At 47.9% G+C, this 21336-nt stretch overlaps 1 protein-coding gene across 5 annotated transcripts in view; it reads right to left on the bottom strand.

The window, feature by feature from the left end:
• Positions 1 to 21336, bottom strand: part of elp1 (elongator acetyltransferase complex subunit 1) — a 124360-nt gene that overhangs the window by 85141 nt on the left and 17883 nt on the right. For all 5 annotated transcript variants that reach the window (XM_085992552.1, XM_085992543.1, XM_085992562.1 and 2 more), the window contains one exon: positions 362 to 461. In XM_085992552.1, coding sequence (XP_085848678.1) covers positions 362 to 461 — 100 coding nt within the window. The remainder of the gene's footprint in view (positions 1 to 361; positions 462 to 21336) is intronic.

The raw sequence follows: 21336 nt of genomic DNA, 5'->3' as shown, positions 1-21336 counted from the left end.
GTTCATTTAACACCAATGGATTAATCCATTCCCTCACGCGAGGGATTTTTGGCAGAGACACACTCGCTATAGAGTGACTCTTCCTCCGGGGAACTCTTGATAGAGTGGGCTCTGATCTACACCAACCTACTTGCAACCATTTCCCATTTTTGTACATATATCCATCTAACAGCTTGCACAAAGGGGCTGGAAGAAGACCATCCATTGCACAAAACAAGCAGCTTGAAGAAACCAATATAAGTGCACAGGCACGCAGCGTTATAACACAAACAGAATTCTTGGGTAGCTTAGATAGAGTACAAGTGATACATTTCCCCTTTAAGAGTATGCTTAAATGTCAAAGTTGAAGTCTGATACATACCCGTCACTGGACAAATGGCACTAATTGCAAACAATTGCCCATCCCCTCGCCAGGTTACTCGTGACCTCTGATCATCCCAAGGAAGTGCTGGATCGATTTCCTGTCAAACAGAACAAGAAATTGCATTATCAGAATTCCAATATATTTGGGAAGGTAGCACGTGCCATTTCAAAACTCCATGAAGGATGAACTTGTCTCGAGCTCCCCCAAATAGCTCAGTTGTTTAAGGCAGTGAGTAGCTGAGCCATGCAGAGCTCGGGGCAGAGGATCTCAGTGCCTCTGAGATAAGGAGGGAGAAGTAAAGGAGAAACAGAACAGGCAAATTCCTACTTTGGAACACTGGAACAGCAGGTGTGGACCACAGGTAAGAACCGGATCAAATCCGCCCGTGAAACCTTTACAGCCGAGTGATCCCTCCATCAATCACCGTCGAGGCTCACACATGAGTGATGGCCATTTGGGTAAAGTACTGGAGGGATCCCGTGGAGCCCGTATGCCAGCAAGAAATCAATATTTTCAGGAGAGATGGGGAGAGGAGAAAATTGGTAGGTAACTAAGGAAAGAAACAAAAAAACTGACCCATCGTTTCTTTAAATATAAAATTCTCTTTCCCAACACCCATCATCTTCCAGCCAGGAAGATACGATATACCAAGTGAATTGCAATACACTAAAGTATATTAAATGAGATTCTTATTTCTTTCTCCTCTCTCCCTACCTTGGTGAGCACCAGTGTTATTCTTCATTTTAGTTATAGAGCAGCTTTACATGTTGATTGCTGATCAAAGAAAATAATTTGTTAAAAGCTTGTACCTTTTAGCATGTATTAATTAAGCATTGCTGTCTTCAATACAATGTTCCTTGAATTTGATGTTTGTACTTGAACATTTGTTTTCATTTGTCCTTGTTTTCAAATCCTTCCATGGCCTCGCCCCTCCCTATCTCTGTAATCTCCTACAGCCCTACAACCCTCCAAGATATCTGCGCTCCTCCAATTTTGGCCTCGTGAGCATCCCCGATTTTAATCACTTCACCATTGGCAGCCGTGTCTTCAGCTGCCTAGGCCCTAAGCCCTGGAATTCCCTCCCTAAATCGCTCCAGCTCTCTACCTCTCTCTGCTCCTTTAAGACGCTCCTTAAAACTTACCTCTTTGACAATCTGCCCTAACATCTCCTTATATAGCTCGGTGTCAAATTTTGTTTGATAACGCTCCTGTGAAGTGCCTTGGGAAATTTTACTATGTTAAAGACGCTATATAAATACAAGTTGTTGTTGCTGAGGATGTGGGGAGATGCTAACATTTCATTTATTGCAGATTCCTTGTAGTCCTGAGGTTGTGGTGGTGCAGGTCCTTCTCCTTGAGGTACTGTAATCCTTGTGGTGATGGTACTCACAATAGTGCTAGGCAGTGAATTCTAGGATGTTGACCCAGCAACTATGAAGGAACTATGATTAATGTCCAAGTCAGGATGGTGTGCGACTTGAGGTGAACTTGGAGCTGATGGACATTGCCAATAAGTCCATTATTTATGAACTTTGTAGGCTTGCTAGGCCACATCAGAGGCCATTAACAATTGAAAGAGTTAAAAGGGCTAAAATAAGGGAATTTAGGAACCGAGCATATATCCAGTGTACATGTCCCATAGGGAAGTATGGTGGACTGTGGCCAAATGGTCAAACTGTCAGTGGCTACCTGAATAATGTGCACAAACCATTAGCTACCAATTGAGGAATGTGGTAAAGATAACATGAGGTCACAGGACTATGTAACGGTCAAAATGTGCACACGGGTCGCAAGAATTTGCACCCGAAATCAACTGTATGATGTAAGCCACGACTTAGAACAAAAAACTGTATATAAAGCAGGGGATCTTAGCGATCGGAGAGCATTTGTCCCAGCATGAGTGTCTCCCCTGTCGACTTGTAAATAAAGTTGCTTTACTGAACGAACCTCCGGACTCCGAGTGATTGATTGGGAATAAGGCGGACGTCGACCCTTTATATCAGAGGGTCTGTCTCGGGGAGAAGCAGCTCTCCCGGTTTACCCTTACAACTTAGCGTAGTCGGCAGGATCTACCGGACGGGCTGACTACAGACATTAGATGGGCTGGATTTTCATTCAGAAGTCGGGTTGGAGGCGGGACTACAATTTTCGGGGTTATAGTCCCGCCTCCATCGAGATGTGGCCAATCCACGTGATTTTAACTTGATTGACCTTGTTGAGCCCGCTGGGCGGGCTCAACAGGCCAATTAAGGGCCACCCGGCAACAGGTGACGTCACAGACTGAAATTTCATCCGTCAAAGACGTTTTAAAAGATGAAATATCAGCGTTTCACAGCGGTTTGAAGCTGTCAAACACTAACAGTCTTACTTCTAACATGAGTCCTTCTCCACAGACTCAGTTAGAAATCTCTCCTGCACAGAAAGCTGCAGGCTGTCAGTTTTGACAGATCACAGCCATTCTGCTTTCTATGCCTGTGAGATGAGGGACTCCCCGAACCTAAAGGAAGGAAGGCTGAAAAGGTAAGAAAAGGTATGTAAAACTTAATCACTTTAGACACACCAAACACACTTACCTTTGCACTCATGCACACATCACTCACCTGAACACCGACATCTCGACCCCTCCAAGCCCTTCAACCCGACGGCCTGACTCCTCCAATTTGGTGTGGTTTGGAGCTGTCGGGAATCCCACGGTTCAAGCTTAAAAATAGGGATTAGGCTAAAAACTGCCTGTTAACAGGCAGTTAATTGGCACTAATCCCTTCCCGCCTCGGGGAAGCGGGTCCCAGTGCGGGGCGGGTACCCGCCTCCTTTGAAACTGGCATGGAGGCGGGTTGGGGGCGGGACCCCCGATTTCGGGAATTTAACCCCCCGCACACCTCCAAACCCGACTCCATGGCACACTGAAAATCGAGCCCATTGTCTCCTCATATCGAAGCCCAGGGCCGGAGATCCAACGAATCTAGGCGGAGTCTAGATACGTAAGTAAAGCAACTTGGGTGCATGCTAGGACATTGTAGAAATGAAAATGTCTGAATAAGTTGAGGAGCTCGGGTTATATAGGATTGGATATAGGGAGAATCCAATCTAGGCGGAGTTAAAACCACGTAAGCAGGGAAAGTTCCCTGAAGGTCCGGGGGAGTCCCGGAGGTAACAGACGAGGGGGGGGGGGGGGAACTAGCAAATCCACCCTAAAAGGATGGCGAACAAAAAGGACGTCAAAAGATCTAAACGCCCGTACTAGTTTGTACGTGACAGTATCGGATAACGGAAATTCCGATAGGGACGGGGTAAAACGACCCCGGGGAAGTGAGAAAGCCTCACGGAAATTCCTGAGCGGCTAGAAACTGGCCAGGAAAGAAATCGACGGACAAACAGGATGGCGTAATGTAACTTGCCGTATGAATGTGTGCGCGATAAGTGTGAGAAAGTTAAAGAAAAGATGGTAAAAAAAAGGGATATGATGACAAGTTAATAAAAAGAATGGGAAAGGAAGGTGGGATCCTGAATGGGTTCCCGACCGACAGAAAGAATGGTGGAGTAAGGAAAGCAAGAATAAGGAGGAGAAAACCGTAGTGGTTCTTTGTCAGGGCCACCTGAAAAATGTGCAAGATTGGGGCCACACGGGAGAGGCAAAAAGAGGAGTTAGTGGAACAGTGAAAAAGGTAGGCGCCAAGTGTGCCGCTGTAATAAAGACAAGGTCAGTGCATAGTGGAAGGAATGATAGTGAGGAGGTTGATTGGGATGATTCAGAAAGAGAAACCTAACGTTTAATTGGTGGTATTGATTTGATTTAATTTAATTTAAATTAATTAAAGGGTAAGTCATGGCAGGAGTGTGCTCCTCCTAAGCTATGTGGGAAATCAGGGACACTTCCTGTGTCTCTGACGACCATGTGTGCAGGAAGTGTATCCAGCTGCAGCTACTGGCAGACCGCATTGCGGTGCTGGAGCTGCGAATGGATACATTCTGGAGCATTCGCGATGCTGAGAACGTCTTGGATAACACGTTTAATCAATAGGTGCAGCAGGCGGTTAAGGCAAATGGCACGTTGGCCTTCGTAGCGAGAGGGTTTGCGTACAGGAACAAGGATGTCTTGCAGCAGTTATACAGGGCCTTGGTGAGACCACATCTTGAGTATTGTGTGCAGTTTTGGTCGCCTTATCTGAGAAAGGATGTTCTTGCCATGGAAGGAGTTCAGCAAAGATTCACCAGGCTGATACCTGGGATGGCAGGAATGACGTATGAGGAGAGATTGGGTCGATTGGGCTTGTACTCGCTGGAGTTTAGAAGAATGAGAGGCGATTTCATTGAAACTTATAAAATTCTGACAGGACTGGACAGACTAGATGCAGCAAGGATGTTCCCGATGGTCGGGGAGTCCAGAACCAGGGGTCACAGTCTAAGGATAAGGGGTAGGCCATTTAGGACAGAAATGAGGAGGAATTTCTTCACCCAGAGAGTGGTGAACCTGTGGAATTCTCTACCACAGAAGGCAGTAGAGGCCAATACATTAAATATATTTAAGAAGGAGTTGGATATATTTCTTAAGGCTAAAGGGATCAAGGGGTATGGGGAGAAAGCAGGGACCGGGTACTGAATTTGGATGATCAGCCATTGAATGGCGGAGCAGGCTCAAGGGGCCGAATGGCCTACTCCTGCTCCTATCTTCTATGTTTCTATGCAGGTAAAAGTTGCACAGGCAGGAAGGGAATGGGTGACCATCAGGCAGATTAGGAGGCGCAGGCAGGTAGTGCAGGAGTCCCCTGTGGTCATCCCCCTCTCAAACAGATATACAAATTTGGATATTGTTGAGGGGGATGGCTTATCAGAGGAAGGCAGCAGCAGCCAACTTCCTGACACCAGGGGTGGTTCTGCTGCACAGGACGGGAGGAAAAAGAGGGGTAGAACTATAGTAATAGGGGATTCTATTGTAAGGGGAATAGACAGGTGTTTCTGCCGCCGCAAACGAGACTCCAGGATGGTGTGTTGCCTCCCTGGTGCAAGGGTCAAGGATGTCTCAGAGCAGCTGCAGAACATTTTGGAACGGGAGGGTGAACAGCCAGTTGTCGTGGTGCATATAGGTACCAACGATATAGGTAAAAAACGGGATGAGGTCCTAAAAGCTGAATATAGGGAGTTAGGAGGCAAATTTAAAAAATAGGACCTCAAAGATAGTAATCTCAGGATTGCTACCAGTGCCATGTGCTAGTCAAGAGTAGAAATAGAAGGATATTTCAGATGAATACGTGGCTAGAGGAATGGTGCAAGGGGGAGGGATTCAAATTTCTGGGACATTGGAACCGGTTCTGGGGGGAGGTGGGACCAGTACAAACCGGATGGTTTGCACCTGGAACGATGTCCTAGGGGGAGTGTTTGCTAGTGCTCTGGGGGAGGGTTTAAACTAAAATGGCAGGGGGTTGGGAACCTGAGCAGGGAGACAGAGGAAAGGGAAACAAGGATAGAAGCAAAAGACAGGAAGGAGAAAAATAAAGGTGGCAGTCAGAGAAATCAAGGGTGTAAATCAAACATGGCCACAGTAAATAATAATTCTAAAAGGTCCAAGAGCGTTAAAAAAACAAGCCTGAAGGCTTTGTGTCTTAATGCGAGGAGCATTCGTAATAAGGTGGATGTATTAGCTGCGCAAATCGAGGTAAACGAATATGATATGATTGGGATTACGGAAACATGGCTCCAGGGTGACCAAGGCTGGGAACTCAACATCCAGGGGTATTCAATATTCAGGAAAGATAGGCAAAAAGGAAAAGGAGGTGGGGTAGCATTGCTGGTTAAAAAGAGGGGATTAACACAATTGTAAGGAAGGATATTAGCTCTGATGATGTGGAATCTGTATGGGTAGAACTGAGAAATACCAAGGGGCAGAAAACATTAGTGGGAGTGGCATATAGACCCCCAAACAGTAATGCGGAGGTTGGGGATGGCATTAAAAGGGAAATTAGAGAAGCGTGCAATAAGGGCACAGCAGTTATCATGGGTGACTTTAATCTACATATAGATTGGGCTAACCAAATTAGTAACAATACTGTGGAGGAGGAATTCCTGGAGTGCATACGGGATGGTTTCCTGGACCAATATGTCGAGGAACCAACCAGACATCAGGCCATCTTAGACTGGGTATTATGTAATGAGAAAGGATTAATTAGCAATCTTGTTGTGCGAGGCCCCTTGGGTCGGAGCGATCATAATATGATCGAATTCTTCATTAAGATGGAGAGTGAAGTAGTTGACTCAGAGACTAGAGTCCTGAATTTAAATAAAGGAAACTACGATGGTATGAGGCGCGAGTTGGGTAGGATTGATTGGGGAATGTAACTCAAAGGGTTGACGGTGGATAGGCAATGGCAAACATTCAAAGATCGCATGGATGAACTACAGAACTTGTTCATCCCAGTTTGACATAAAAAAAAACAAAAAAGGTGACTCAACCGTGGCTAACAAGGGAAATTAGGGATAGCATAAGATCCAAGGAGAGGACATATAAATTGGCCAGAAAAAGCAATAAACCTGAGGATTGGGAGCAGTTTAAGATTCAACAAAAGAGGACAAAGGGATTAATTAAGAGGGGGAAAATAGAGTAAGAGAGTAAGCTTGCAGGGAACATAAAAACTGACTGTAAAAACTTTTATAGATATGTGAAGAGAAAAAGAATGGTGAAGTCAAGCGTAGGTCCCTTGCAGTCAGAATCAGGGGGATTTATAATGGGGAACAAAGAAATGGCAGGCCAATTAAATACATACTTTGGTTCTGTCTTCACAAAAGGAGGACACAAATAACCTCCCAGAGATGTCAGGGAACATAGGATCTAATGAGAGGGAGGAACTGAATGAAATCAGTATTTGTAGGGAAATGGTGTTAAGGAAATTGACGAGACTGAAGGCCGATAAATCCCCAGGGCCTGATAATCTACATCCTAGGGTACTTAAGGAAGTGGCCCCAGAAATAGTAGATGCATTGCTGGTCATCTTCCAAAATTCGATAGACTCTGGAACCCATGGATTGGAGGGTAGCTAATGTTACCCCACTATTCAAAAAAGGTGGTAGAGAGAAAACGGGGAATTGTAGACCAGTAAGCCTGACATCAGTAGTGGGGAAAATGCTAGAGTCCATTATAAAAGATGTAATAGCAGAGCACTTGGAAAACAGTGACAGGATCGGACAAAGTCAACATGGATTTACAAAAGGTAAATCTTGCTTGACTAATCTACTGGAATTTTTTGAGGATGTAACTGGTAGAATAGATAAGGGAGAACCAGTGGATGTGGTGTATTTGGACTTTCAGAAGGCTTTCGATAAGGTCCCGCGTAAGAGATTAGCGTGTAAAGTTAAGGCACATGGGATTGGGGGCAAGGTATTGACTTGGATAGAGAACTGGTTGGCAGACAGAAAGCAAAGAGTTGGAATAAACGGGTCTTTTCCCGAGTGGCAGGCAATGACTGGTGGGGTACCGCAGGGATCGGTCCTAGGACCCCAGCTATTCACAATATATATTAATGATCTAGACGAGGGAACTACATGTAATATCTCCAAATTTGCAGACGACACAAAGCTGGGTGGGCGTGTGTGCTGTGAGGAGGATGCCGAGAAACTCCAGTATGATTTGGACAGGTTGGGTGATTGGGCAGAAGCATGGCAGATGCAATATATTGTGGATAAATGCAAGGTTATCCACTTTGGTGGCAAAAACAGGAAGGCAGATTATCTGAATAGCAATGGGAGAAGGGGAAGTGCAGCGAGACCTGGGTGTCCTTGTGCACCAGTCGCTGAAGGTAAGCATGCAGGTGGCGGTTAAGAAGGCAAATGGTATGTTGGCCTTCGTAGCGAGAGGATTCGAGTACAGGAACAAGGATGTCTTGCTGCAGTTGCACAGGGCCTTGTGAGACCACACCTTGAGTAGTGTGTGCAGTTTTGGTCGCCTTATCTGAGGAAGGATGTTCTTGCCATGGAGGGAGTGCAGCGAAGATTCACCAGGCTGATACCTGGGATGGCAGGAATGACGTATGAGGAGAGATTGGGTCGATTGGGCTTATACTCGCTGGAGTTTAGAAGAATGAGAGGGGATCTCATTGAAACTTATAAAATTCTAACAGGACTAGACACACTAGATGCAGGAAGGCTGTTCCCGATGGCGGGGGAGTCCAGAACCAGGGGTCACAGTCTAAGGATAAGGGGTAAGCCATTTAGGACTGAAATGAGGAGGAATTTCTTCAACCAGAGTGGTGGACCTGTGGAATTCTCTACCACAGAAGGCAGTAGAGGCCAATTCATTAAATATATTCAAGAAGGAGTTAAGATATATTTCTTAAGGCTAAAGGGATCAAGGGATATGGAGAGAAGGCAGGGACAGGGTACTGAATTTGGATGATCAGCCATGATCTCGTTGAATGGCAGAGCAGGCTCGAGGAGCCGAATGGCCTACTCTTGATCCTATCTTCTATGTTTCTATGTTTACCGACACGGAAGTTATTAACGGCTGTGTTGAAACAAATAAAACACGATTGCTGAGTGAAAGGAACCTTAAAAAATGCTGGGATCTCAGTTTGTGTGAAAGTGTGTGTTAAAGTGTGAAAGTTTTCCTGACTTTGGATTTGTAAGAAGGTACAATATTCCATTTGTCTGAAAGTCTGTCCTCAAAAAAAAAAAATGTCTGGTGTGTTATAGCTCCACCCACTCTTTTGTACAGAGAGCTAAAAGCTGTTTAACCCTTTGAAGACTTGTCTTGAAGGATGGACAAGTGTGTGTTGTTTTAAGTTTGTAAATTGTTTTACAAAAGATAAGCTTCAGCCTTGAAGTCACAGTTGCCAATGTGCCTGGAAGAAAATGAATTTGAATGTTTACAAGGCATGGGTAATTGTTTCTTTGTTAATGTGGCTATCGTTTCTTTCTTTTCCAAGTGATACTGGTTAGTTTAAAAAAAAAAATTGATCTGGATTGAATTGGAGTTATTGAGGTTAATTAACCTATTAAAAGCAGACTTTCATTGTGGCCATGGTGAAATTCTGGTTGGTGTAAATTTGTGTAGGCCGTATTGAGTAAGATGTTTAATGGTCTGAAACCAGACTTTAAAATATTTACAGTCTTGGATATAGCGAACAGGTTCTGGTCCATACCATTGGCAGAGGAATCACAAGGGAAATTCGCCTTTACTGTCAGGGATAGACAGTATACATGGACCAGGGTCCCGCAGGGGTTCCATAATAGTCCACTATATTCTACCGTGTACTGAGACCTATCAAGGTACCAGAGCGCCCTACTCCAATATGTCGATGACATAATGATTGCATCAGAGGATGCCAAAGGACACATGGGAGCATTACTAGCCACCCTCCAGACACTTAAGAAAGCTGGCTTTAAATTGAACCCAAAAAGGCACAGGTTGGACTGTCCAAAGTAAAGTATCTCGGGCACGAAATGAGCCAGGGGTATAAGGCACTCCCGCAGGAACAAAAGGCAGCCATAAAAGACATGCCAAGGCCAGTGACCGTCCGGGGAGTGAGGAAAGTGTTGGGACTATTTAATTACTGCAGGAATTTTATATCAGACTTTGCAGGGAAAGCAGAGCCGATTCAACGGTTAGTTAAAGGGGTGGGGGGACGGGGGGGGAGACCCGCCACTGATAAGATAGAATGGGAGACGGAGCAGGAGGAAGCATATAGGGCCCTTAAACAGGAATTAATAACTGCCCCTGCCCTAGGATTATCAGATCCCACTCGACCCTTCCACCTATATTGTGATTTAGATCATGAGAGTTATTCAGCCGTGGTAATGCAAGATCACGGAGTGAAACAGAGACCCGTTGCGTATTACTCTGCAAAAAAAGACCCAGTAGCGAAGGCGATGCCACGATGTGTGGCTGCAATAGATTGCGCCACCTGGGCGGTGCGAGTAAGCGAACCAATAGTGATGATGGGAAAGGTAATTTTGCATACACAACATACATTAGTGGAACTACTCAACACAGGAAAATTTCGGACTATATCGGATAGCAGGAAAGCTAAATGGGAAGCTATATTCCTCCCCAGGGATGGAACTGTGATAATACAAAAACTTACCGGGGTTAATCCAGCCACGGGAATATTGACGGAAGGAGAAGAGCGCAGGTGTCAGATGGAAATGGAGGAAGAAAGAGGGAGTGGAGTAAAGGGAGACCCACCGGAAAATCCCCATCTGGTCATCGATGTAGATGGATCCCGAAAGTATATCAACGGCGGACCCAGAACAGGGTGGGCAGTAGTAAATCAAGAAGGAAAGACCCTGTTAAAAGGAGCCCTTTATGGGGATAAGTCAGCACAGGTAGCAGAAATAGTGGCTTTAATAAAAAACGATGGAAATAGCAAGAAACAAACGGATAAATGTTTATACCGACAGCCGTTACACCTTCGGAGTGGTGCATGATTATATGACACTATGGGCCAGAAGGGCGTACATGACCTCTACGGGAGAGGTAGTAAAACACGGAAAACTAATAGAAAGGTTAGTTAAGGCTGCACAAGCACCTTTAGAGGCAGCGGTAATTAAAATAAAAGCCCACACAAAGATAGAGGATATGGACTCACAGGAACCCCAGGACCAGGCCCCTATAGGGAATAGGTATATGCAGATCTAGCCGCCAAACTAGCTGTGGAAGAAATGCAACCAGGGGATGCGTTCAAAAACGAAATAAATATGGTCATGACAGTCAGTGGGGTACAGGAAGTGAATATAATGGAGGTACAAGAAAATACTATTAAAGAGGAAAAGGAGAGATGGAAACAAGCTGGCACCCGACCGCAAGATGGAATTTGGAAATGGGGCCCCGTAACCAGGTGGTGCAGACAACAACTGATGGCACTATACCATGGTGTAACACATACTGGCAGCAGTAACATGTTGCACCTACTGACACAGTACTGGTGGTGGCCAAAGATGAGTCGGGAAGTAGCAAAATATTGCCACCGCTGTATAATATGCGCTAAGAATAATGTAGGACAGCGATGTAGAGTTAGAGTAGCAAACCAACCCAGGCCCCAAGGACCCTGGGAAAACCTACAAATTGACTTTACTGGCCCCTTAGCGCAGGACCGGGGGAAGAAATATTGCCGGGTAATAATTGACCAATTTACCAGGTGGGTGGAAGCCTTTGCCACCCAAGATTGCTCTGCAAAAACAGTTGCACTAATATTGGCTACCGAGGTTATACCCCGCTGGGGAGTGCCTCTGCAAATTGACTCAGACAACGGCACTCACTTTACCGGTAAAATAATGAGAGAAACCTGTAAGCTGTTACACGTAACACAAAAATACCATATACCGTATCACCCCCAGAGCTCAGGAATGGTAGAAAGAATGAACAGGACACTGAAAAACTCGCTGGGAAAAGCCATCCAAGAAACAGGGAAGGGATAGTCGGAATTATTACCCAGCATACTAAGGAGGCTGCGAGCCACTCCAGGACGAACGACCAGACTGACCCCCTATGAATTAATGACAGGACGAGCTATGAGACTACCAGAGGATTTGGCTGGAGGGGTGGGAGAACCAGGACCAGTACAAGATAGATTAAGGCGATACTTAGTACAACTAAATCAGGAGGTACAAGCACTAAATAAAGAAGTAAGGAACCAACAACAGATTAAAGATCTAGAAAGGCAGAATGCTGGACTTAAACCAGACGAGTTGCCCAGAATAGGTCAACAAGTAATGACACAAGTTATCGGAAGAAAGGGAATGGAACCCCGTTGAATGGGGCCATATACTGTATTAACGACAAGTGATACGTGTGTTTATCTACAGGAACCGACGGGTATGCGATGGAAGCACTGGACCCAGGTGAAACCATTTAACACTGAAGACCCCCATTCTACCTTCTCCTCTAGGGGAAAGAGCTCGGAAGACGACCAGACCTCTGTTTAAATTACAGGTAAACATGGATCCAGTGAGATAGATTATCATAACTACTCTGATGACAACACTTATAAGCCCAAATAACGGGCTGGAAGAAATGGACTGCAAGTTAAGATCCCCTAGTGGAGACTCCACGAGGAACTTCATTATATCACAAAGTTACGAGTGTGAAAAACAAGGAAAAGGATGTTACAGGTGTAAGGGTATCTGGGTGAACGTGGATCAACGACCATGCGGACCCTGTAGAATGACAGATACCAGCAATATGGTAAGATGTAATAGACACTGGCAGGTGTTGGGTCAAGTAGGGGGAGGATATGTCCTGAGCTGCACGGGCGATATCATAAGATGGACCATTGTACACGCCGTTACAACACCTCAACCAACAACAACAAGGATCACACCACAAGAAGTAGCCCTAGAACCAACAACACCCCCAATCACAACGACACCTGAAGAACGACGGTGTCCGAAATTGACGCCTGGGCCTGAAAATGGACTGGTGTTATTTACCGAGGGAGAACAATTGTATGATAACGTGAGACACGAAATTGTACCGGTACTAATGAACTTAACCATGTTACAATGGCCAGGATATTGTGAAAGATTTACTAAAACTAGAGAATTGTATGCATCTATATATATATAAAGCGGCTCTTCTGTCTGTCCCGATGTCTGTCTGTCTGTCCGTTCTCTATATGTTTGAAAGTTACAGAGCGTACCGACGCGCGCGTTGCCTCAAAAGAAAGCTTGCGATTCCGGACCGGTCATAGGCGTATTTACGTTTCGGCCGGACAAAAATCCCGCCCGCGGTATCCCAAAAACGTTCAGCGTTCCGCTCATTAGCATCTCATTAGCGACCGTGTGACGTCGAGGTCGACCAATCGGACGGCGGGTTCCTTCCTACAGTTGAGTGTCGAGTGACTCGACGATTGACCAATCCTACGCTTCGGTGACCTGACTGGTCGACCAATCGGTGCATGTGTGGGCGGGCCTTATCCTTCTGAACCGAGGTGAGTGGCCATCTTGATTTTTCACAATTTTTCCCCCACACTTTCAGTGTGTTAGGGAAGTAAGGTAAATATTTGAATTATGTGTTAGGGAATTTATTAACAATTTATTTGAGTTTTATATTGTGTTTAGCAACCGCCCCCCCCTCCTCCTCACCCTCGCGCAGGGGGGACTCGGGACCTGAAGCTCAAAAAATTTCTCTCTCTCTCTCTCTTTCTTCCCTCTCTCTCTCTCTTTCTCCTCTTCCCTCTCTCTCCTTCTCCTCTTCCCTCTCTCTCCTTCTCCTCTTCCCTCTCTCTCCTTCTCCTCTTCCCTCTCTCCTCTTCCCTCTCTCTCCTTCTCCTCTTCCCTCTCTCTCCCTCTCTACTTCCCCCTCTCAGGTGTCGCGGACAGAGCGCGGGCCCGCCGCCCGAAGTTTCCCGCTCGCTAACGGCCTTGCCGGCTCCCGCGGGCCGCCCGCACTCACCGCGCATGCGCCGCCCGCACTCACCGCGCATGCGCCGCCCGCACTCACCGCGCATGCGCCGCCCGCACTCACCGCGCATGCGCCGCCCGCACTCACCGCGCATGCGCCGCCCGCACTCACCGCGCATGCGCCGCCCGTACTCACCGCGCATGCGCCGCCCGCACTCACCGCGCATGCGCCGCCCGCACTCACCGCGCATGCGCCGCCCGCACTCACCGCGCATGCGCCGCCCGCACTCACCGCGCATGCGCCGCCCGCACTCACCGCGCATGCGCCGCCCGCCCGCAGCGGCCGTCCATCAGCCGCGCGATACGCGGGGGACCTCAGCAACAGCACCGGACCTCAGGTGCTAGGGAGGGGCCGGAGAGGGAGAGAGGGGAGGGGAGGGAGAGAGGGGAGGGAGAGAGAGAGGGGAGGGGAGGGAGGGATAGGACAGGGAGAGGACATGACAGGGAGAGGGGGGACACACAGGGGCAGGGAGACCAAACGCCCCAAAATTGCCCTCGCAACGCGGGGCTCGCTAGGCAGGGGGAGGGGCCGGAGAGAGGGACAGAGGGGAGTGGGGGAGGGGAGAGGGAGACAGGGGAGAGGGAGACAGGGGAGGGGGGGCGTAAGAGGGAGAGAGAGGGGAGGGGAGGGAGCGAGAGAGGGGAGGGAGGGATAGGACAGGGAGAGGACATGACAGGGAGAGGGGGAACACACAGGGGCAGGGAGACCAAACGCCCCAAAATTGCCCTCGCGCCGTTCTCTATACGTTTGAAAGTTAGAGCGTACCGACGCGCGCGTCGCCTCAAAAGAAAGCTTGCGATTCCGGACCGGTCATAAGCGTATTTACGTTTCGGCCGCACAAAAATCCCGCCCGCGGTATCCGAAAAACGTTCAGCCTTCCGCTCATTAGCATCTCATTAGCGACCGTGTGACGTCGAGGTCGACCAATCGGACGGCGGGTTCCTTCCTACAGTTGAGTGTCGAGTGACTCGACGATTGACCAATCCTACGCTTCGGTGACCTGACCGGTCGACCAATCGGTGCGTGTGTGGGCGGGCCTTATCCTTCTGAACCGAGGTGAGTGGCCGCCATCTTGATTTTTCACGATTTTTTCCCCACACTTTCAGTGCGTTAGGGAAGTAAGGTAAATATTTGAATTATGTGTTAGGGAATTAATTAACAATTTATTTGAGTTTTATATTGTGTTTAGCAACCCCCCCCCTCCTCCTCACCCTCGCGCAGGGGGGACTCGGGGCCTGAAGCTCAAAAAATTTCTCTCTCTCTTTCTTCCCTCTCTCTCTCTCCTTCTCCTCTTCCCTCTCTCTCCCCTTCTCCTCTTCCCTCTCTCTCCCCTTCTCCTCTTCCCTCTCTCTCCTTCTCCTCTTCCCTCTCTCTCCTTCTCCTCTTCCCTCTCTCTCCTTCTCCTCTTCCCTCTCTCTCCTTCTCCTCTTCCCTCTCTCTCCTTCTCCTCTTCCCTCTCTCTCCTTCTCCTCTTCCCCCTCTCAGGTTTAGCTGATGAGCTTAAAAAAAAAAAGGCCGCCAGTTGCGCGGCCGCCTTGACGACGGCACGCATTCGCACGGCCCCCGTTACCCCGGCAACGGGGCACACCGGCGGTCTTGAAACCACGCATGCGCACGGCCCGCCACCCCGTGACGCCAGTTGCGCAGCCGCCTTGACGCCGGCACGCATGCGCACGGCCCCCGTGACGCCAGCACACAGCCTCGGGAGATCGCGGGGGGGGGGGGGGGGGGGGGGTGGGGGGCGGGGAGCCTCAGGAAATCGCCGGGGGGGGGGGGGGGGGAGGGAGGAGAGCGCCTCGGGAAATCGCGGGGGGGGGGGGGGGGGGCTTCTCTGTTTCCCCCCCCCAGTCTCTCTCTGTTCCCCCCCCGTCTCTCTCTGTTCCCCCCTCCCCCCAGTCTCTCTCTGTTCCCCCCTCCCCCCAGTCTCTCTCTGCCGCCCCCCCACCCCCCCAGTCGCTCTCTCTCTCTCTCTCTTCCAACAACAACATGCCCTCGAAAAAGCCTCGGCAACGCCGGGCTCACCCCAGCTAGTATATGATAAAGGAATGTAATTAACCAAGCTGCTGATGCAACAGGGGCTACTAGTTTCAGGGGACATGCTGCATTCCACCAAAGAATTAAGAGGAATAAATCACGGGAATAAATACGGGGATGTCATTCATTAATGCCCTCGATATACAAGGAGTCCAGAGTAGTGTGGAACAATTACAAAGGGTAATACAACAGATTTTAGAGAAAGAAACTGGTTTGGTTCAACAAGAATCAGAGTTGGGGGAACATATGATAAGAAAATTACACGAGGGAATCAAAGTTATAGAAGACCATGCTAGCACTATCAACAAACTAAACCATAGAGATGAGGAACAGGCAAAAGATGGGGTAGGGAGAGGCTTGTGCCATGCCTATGGCCAATGGACCACCGGACAGTTAAAACACAATCTGGCACAGATACGAGGTGAGGTACCAGACTGGATTAACAGCACACAGCTCTATGGCCTGAGCCAGAATCCAGGCCCTCTGAGTGCTTGTACCCTCAAGGGGATGACCAGAGTATATCCAGTGATACAAAAATGCAAAGCAGAAATGACAGCAATGATAGGCATGGTACTCATACCAGTGGTGAGACTAGACAACTCCATACCCACAGTACCAGGTAACAGGCATAGTCATAGTGAGGGGTGAGACATACCTCCGATACTATCTAATTGATACCTATGCCATCAGGAAGAATGGTACTATAAGAGGAGTCTCCCTAAACGGATGCCATGGGAAAGGTACGCTTACGATATGCCCACATCCAGTAGGAGAAGGCCCGAAGGATGAGTGCGGCTATAATAAGGCAGAGGGGTGCACGTTGGAATTATCACCTGTCGATCACCATCACACCCGCTCGGGATATAGAGGCAGAGGGGAGTATTGTATAGTCACCACAGAGACTGAGTACCAATAGAGTAACCTTGTATATGTAATCACAATGCCTAACTTCTGCTTCACACCAAAGATCCCTGTGACAATTGGACACACCAGATTGGTGTATGTACACTCAAGGGAGGAAATGAAACTAAATGTGCCAGATAGTCTAAAGGACGAATTGGTCAATTATGAAGATCCAGTGGGGGCTCCGATACCCCACCTGCAAGAGGATCTGCAAGAGATAAGAGGGCTTAAGTAAAATGGTGAAACAATACGTAATGTCGTAAAGGAACCTTGGGGAACTAGAAAGGGACACAGAAGTAGAACTACAGGAGGTTCCATGGTATAAGAAGCTGTGGGATTGGGGGGGGATGAATGTCAACATCCACCCCTGGAGCCGCATTATGTTTCACATACTAGTTATAGTACAATTGGTTTTGGCGATAGGAATGGGAATAGCAGCATGTGCCGCCTGTTATAAACGTAGAAAACAAAAAAGGAAGGAAATGGAAGAAATGTACATGACCTTGATAAAGTAGTAATGTATGCCGTTCGGTGGCAATTGTTACAGAAACCTCCTGGGCAGATTCCCATCGAGCAGACGGACTATTACTATGAACGAGCGAAGACTTGGGAGAAAGACCTGTTTAACGGATGTATAGTACTAATAACATTAATGCTTATATTGTTATAAATAAATCTCATCATCAAGAAACTACTTATGAAATAACGCTGGATGGCCAGCTGGTGGCGCCGTCCGAGTATAAATACTCGGGCGTGGACCCCAGCTTGCCAGGGACATTTTGTAAAGACAAGGAACTAGTGAAATACAACTAGACCTCCATGTTCTGAAACAAGTTGATTAAAGCCTTGCTTTATGCTCAAACCAATTGCGTAGTGAGTTTTATTACGTCAATTTAATCAACTTGGTATCGACTCCACGCTTTGGGTGATTTTGGGAACAGCCAGCTACGACTCGAACTGTAGAAGGGAACTCAGACAAGTTATCAATCCATCATGGAGAAACTACTCAGCCCCGCCCGTCTCGACCTGGACCCGAATTCATTTACAGCTACTAAGGTATGGAAACACTGGTATCGTACTTTCAGCAACTTCCTCAGGGTGTGTGGTGAAAATGTTCCTGATAAATTAGAGATACTTGTGAATTATGTATCCTCTCATGTGTTTGATTATATCGAAGACTGTGTAGGCTATGACGCCGCTATCCAAATACTACAGCAACTATATGTCAAGTCCCCAAATGAAATTTTTGCTCGGCATCTACTGGCCACAACTCGACAACAACCCGGGGAATCACTTGACGAATTCCTTCAGAAACTTCGCAGGCTCAGCAAGGATTGTAATCTTAAAGCTGTTACAGCTGAGCAGTACCAGGAGGAGTTAATTCGTGATTCCTTTATTAATGGGATTGCGTCTCCCTTCATACGTCAGCGTCTGTTGGAGAATAAAACCCTCAAGTTACAGGCTGCCTATGACCACGCATGTTCTCTGGACTTAGGAAAGAGGAATGCAGATACCTATCTTTCACCACGTGCACAGGCTGCTGCTATCACTTTTAGTGACTCCTTTGATAGGCCTCAGGCGGAAGCCCTCACGGATGACGACTCCAACCTGGCTGATGGCAACCCTACCCTAGAAACATACACTGATGACGACCCCGCCCTAGTGGCATCTTGGCAATCCGGAAGGAAGTGTTTCTTCTGTGGAGGAGCATTCCATTATAGGAAATTTTGTCCTGCTCGCAACGCAACCTGCAATCATTGCAGCAAGGTCACTTTTCTAAGGTATGCCAGTCAAGAGCTCCTGTTAGTTTTGCAGCTACTATCTGTAAAACTGCTCCTCCCCCAAGAGCCACTACTAAGGTTACAGCTGCAATCTATAAAACTGCTCCTCCCCCAAGAACCACTACTAAGGTTACAGCTGTCAAGGGTAAAACTGCCCCTCCTCCCATCACAGCTGTTTTTCCCTAAAGTCTGTCCCATGCAGCCACGAAGGTTTCGGTAAATGGACACATTTTGAGTGCACTAATCGACTCATGCAGCTCTGACAGCTTCATTAGTGAGCGGGCTGTCAGTAAGTTAAAACTGCGTATTTACCCCTCGGACAGGGAAATTGCAATAGCTCTGACGACACTGACCACCAATTCTTCTGGCTTTTGTATTGTCGACCTTATCCTCAATGCCCGCACTTATTTCGCCACCCAGCTCGGGGTGCTCAAGAACCTATGCAGTGATGTGCTCCTGGGACAGGATTTCCAGAAACAACACAAAAGACTCACTTTCGAGTTTGGAGGGTCAAAGCCAGAGCTTACTATTTCCAAAGTACCATTTTGTGCGCTTTCGGCGGCTTTGCTCGACGAGCCCTCGTTTGCCAATCTTTCCCCTCTGATGTAAGCCCATAGTCACTAAATCACGACGTTTCAGCCAAGATGATCGCGCCTTTATCGAGGCAGAAATCTCTCGCCTTCTAGCTGACGGTATCATTGAGCCATGTTCATCTTCATGGCGGGCTCAAGTCGTCATTGTTAAAAATCCTCTGAAGCAACACAAGAAACGTCTTTGCATCGATTACTCGCAAGCTATTAACCAGTATACCGACCTGGATGCCTACCCGCTACCACGCATCGATGACATGGTCAATAACCTTGCCAACTACAAGGTATTTTCAACTTTTGATTTAAAGAGCGCATATCATCAAGTACCGTTAAAGGACTCTGACAAAAAGTATACAGCCTTTGAGGCCAATGGTCGGCTTTACCAGTTTTGTCGCCTTCCATTTGGGGTCACCAATGGGGTGGCCGTCTTTCAACGGGCAATGGATAGCCTAGTCCAACAGGAGAACTTAACGGACACTTTTCCATATCTGGATAATATCACAATTGCTGGTCATGACCAAAAGGAGCATGATGCCAACCTCCAGAAATTTTTTGACGTTCTCCGTCGTCGCAACTTAACCTTAAATGAGTCCAAATCTGTGAAATCAGTACCATCAGTCAACATCCTTGGCTACTGGGTGGGCAACGGTGTCATCAAACTGGATCCGGAGCGACTTTGTCCGCTTCAGGAGCTCCCTCCCCCTACGAATCTCGGCTCTCTTCGTCGGGCACTCGGCACGTTCGCCTATTATGCGAAATGGATACCCCACTTCTCCGACAAGATCCAGCCCCTGCTTCACGCCAAGTCATTTCCATTGGAGGCAATGACTATTTCAGCTTTCAACCTCCTCAAGCGACAACTGGAAAAAGCCACGCTTCATTCCATTGATGAAAATCTTCCTTTTGTGGTCGAGTGCGATGCATCGGATGTGGCGATCTCTGCTACCTTGAATCAAGGTGGTCGACCCGTTGCATTTCTGTCCAGAACTTTGCAGGGTAGCGAGCTCCATTATCCTCCTGTCGAGAAGGAGGCTACGGCCATCATTGAAGCGGTACGTAAATGGAGTCATTTTCTTGCTCGTCGCCATTTCACACTTTTAACCAATCAGCGCTCTGTGGCCTTTATGCTGGATAACCAGAAACGCACTAAGATCAAGAATAACAAAATACAACTCTGGAGGATGGAATTGGCTGCCTTTGGATACACCATACATTATCGACCCGGCAAAGAGAATGTGGCCCCGGATACCCTCACGTGGGCATTCTGCTCTTCTATGTCAACTTCGACTCTGGCGGATCTTTATACTGACTTATGCCATCCTGGTGTTGCCCATATGTTGCATTTGTGCGATCTAAAAATCTCCCATTTTCTACGGAAGATGTGAAGAGAACGTGCTCCTCCTGTAAAATTTGTGCGGAGTTAAAACCGCAATTCTTCTGTCCATCGGATGGCTCGCTCATACACGCTATGCAGCGACTCAGCATTGACTTTAAAGGGCCATTGCCTTCCTCAACGCGAAACACTTACTTACTGACTATGGTGGACGAATATTCACGCTTTCCCCTGTCCCAATATGCTTACTTCCACAGTGATCAAATGCCTTGATCAAGTCTTTTCCCTTTGTGGTACGGCCAATTTCATCCACTCTGATCGGGGTCCCTCCTTCATGTCAAGCGAACTCAAAAGTTCACTCTCCCAACGGGGAATCGCCACAAGTAAAACGACACCGTACCATTCCATCGGTAACGGACAGGTTGAGAGATACAACGCTATCATTTGGAATGCTGTTCGTCTTGCGCGGAGGTCACGCAACCTACCAGACCAGCAGTGGGAAACTATGCTCCCTGACGCGTTGCATTCCATCAGGTCTCTCCTTTCTACTTCTACCAACGTCACACCTCACGAGCGATTCTTCAGCTTCCAGCGTCACTCCACCCATGGGACGTCTCTACCGTCATGGTTGGCAGCTCCTGGCCCCGTGCTGCTCCGAAGATTCGTCCGATCGTCGAAAACCGATCCTCTAGTCGACGAGGTAGAACTTACGGACGTCAACCCCACGTACGGTACCTGGATGGCCGGGAGTCCACCGTTTCGCTCCGGGACCTGGCTCCCTGTCCGGCCGGTTCTGCGGACCCAACTGATGGAGGGACCCGCGGGGATGAGGCCGACACTCTGCGCTCCCCCGAGGACGACGCCCTACCTGGGACATCGAGGGATCTGCCGGCTGCCCCGCCGGTTCCGCTCAGGGAGCCGAGCGCTCCCCGTGGGATGGCCAC

This window comes from Somniosus microcephalus, chromosome 1, assembly GCF_052327205.1.
Source record: "Somniosus microcephalus isolate GS21.2 chromosome 1, FLI_Smic_1.0, whole genome shotgun sequence".
Lineage (NCBI taxonomy): Eukaryota > Metazoa > Chordata > Chondrichthyes > Squaliformes > Somniosidae > Somniosus > Somniosus microcephalus.
The sequence above is the reverse complement of the archived record's forward strand: the minus strand, read 5'-3'. Positions and strand labels throughout refer to the sequence as shown.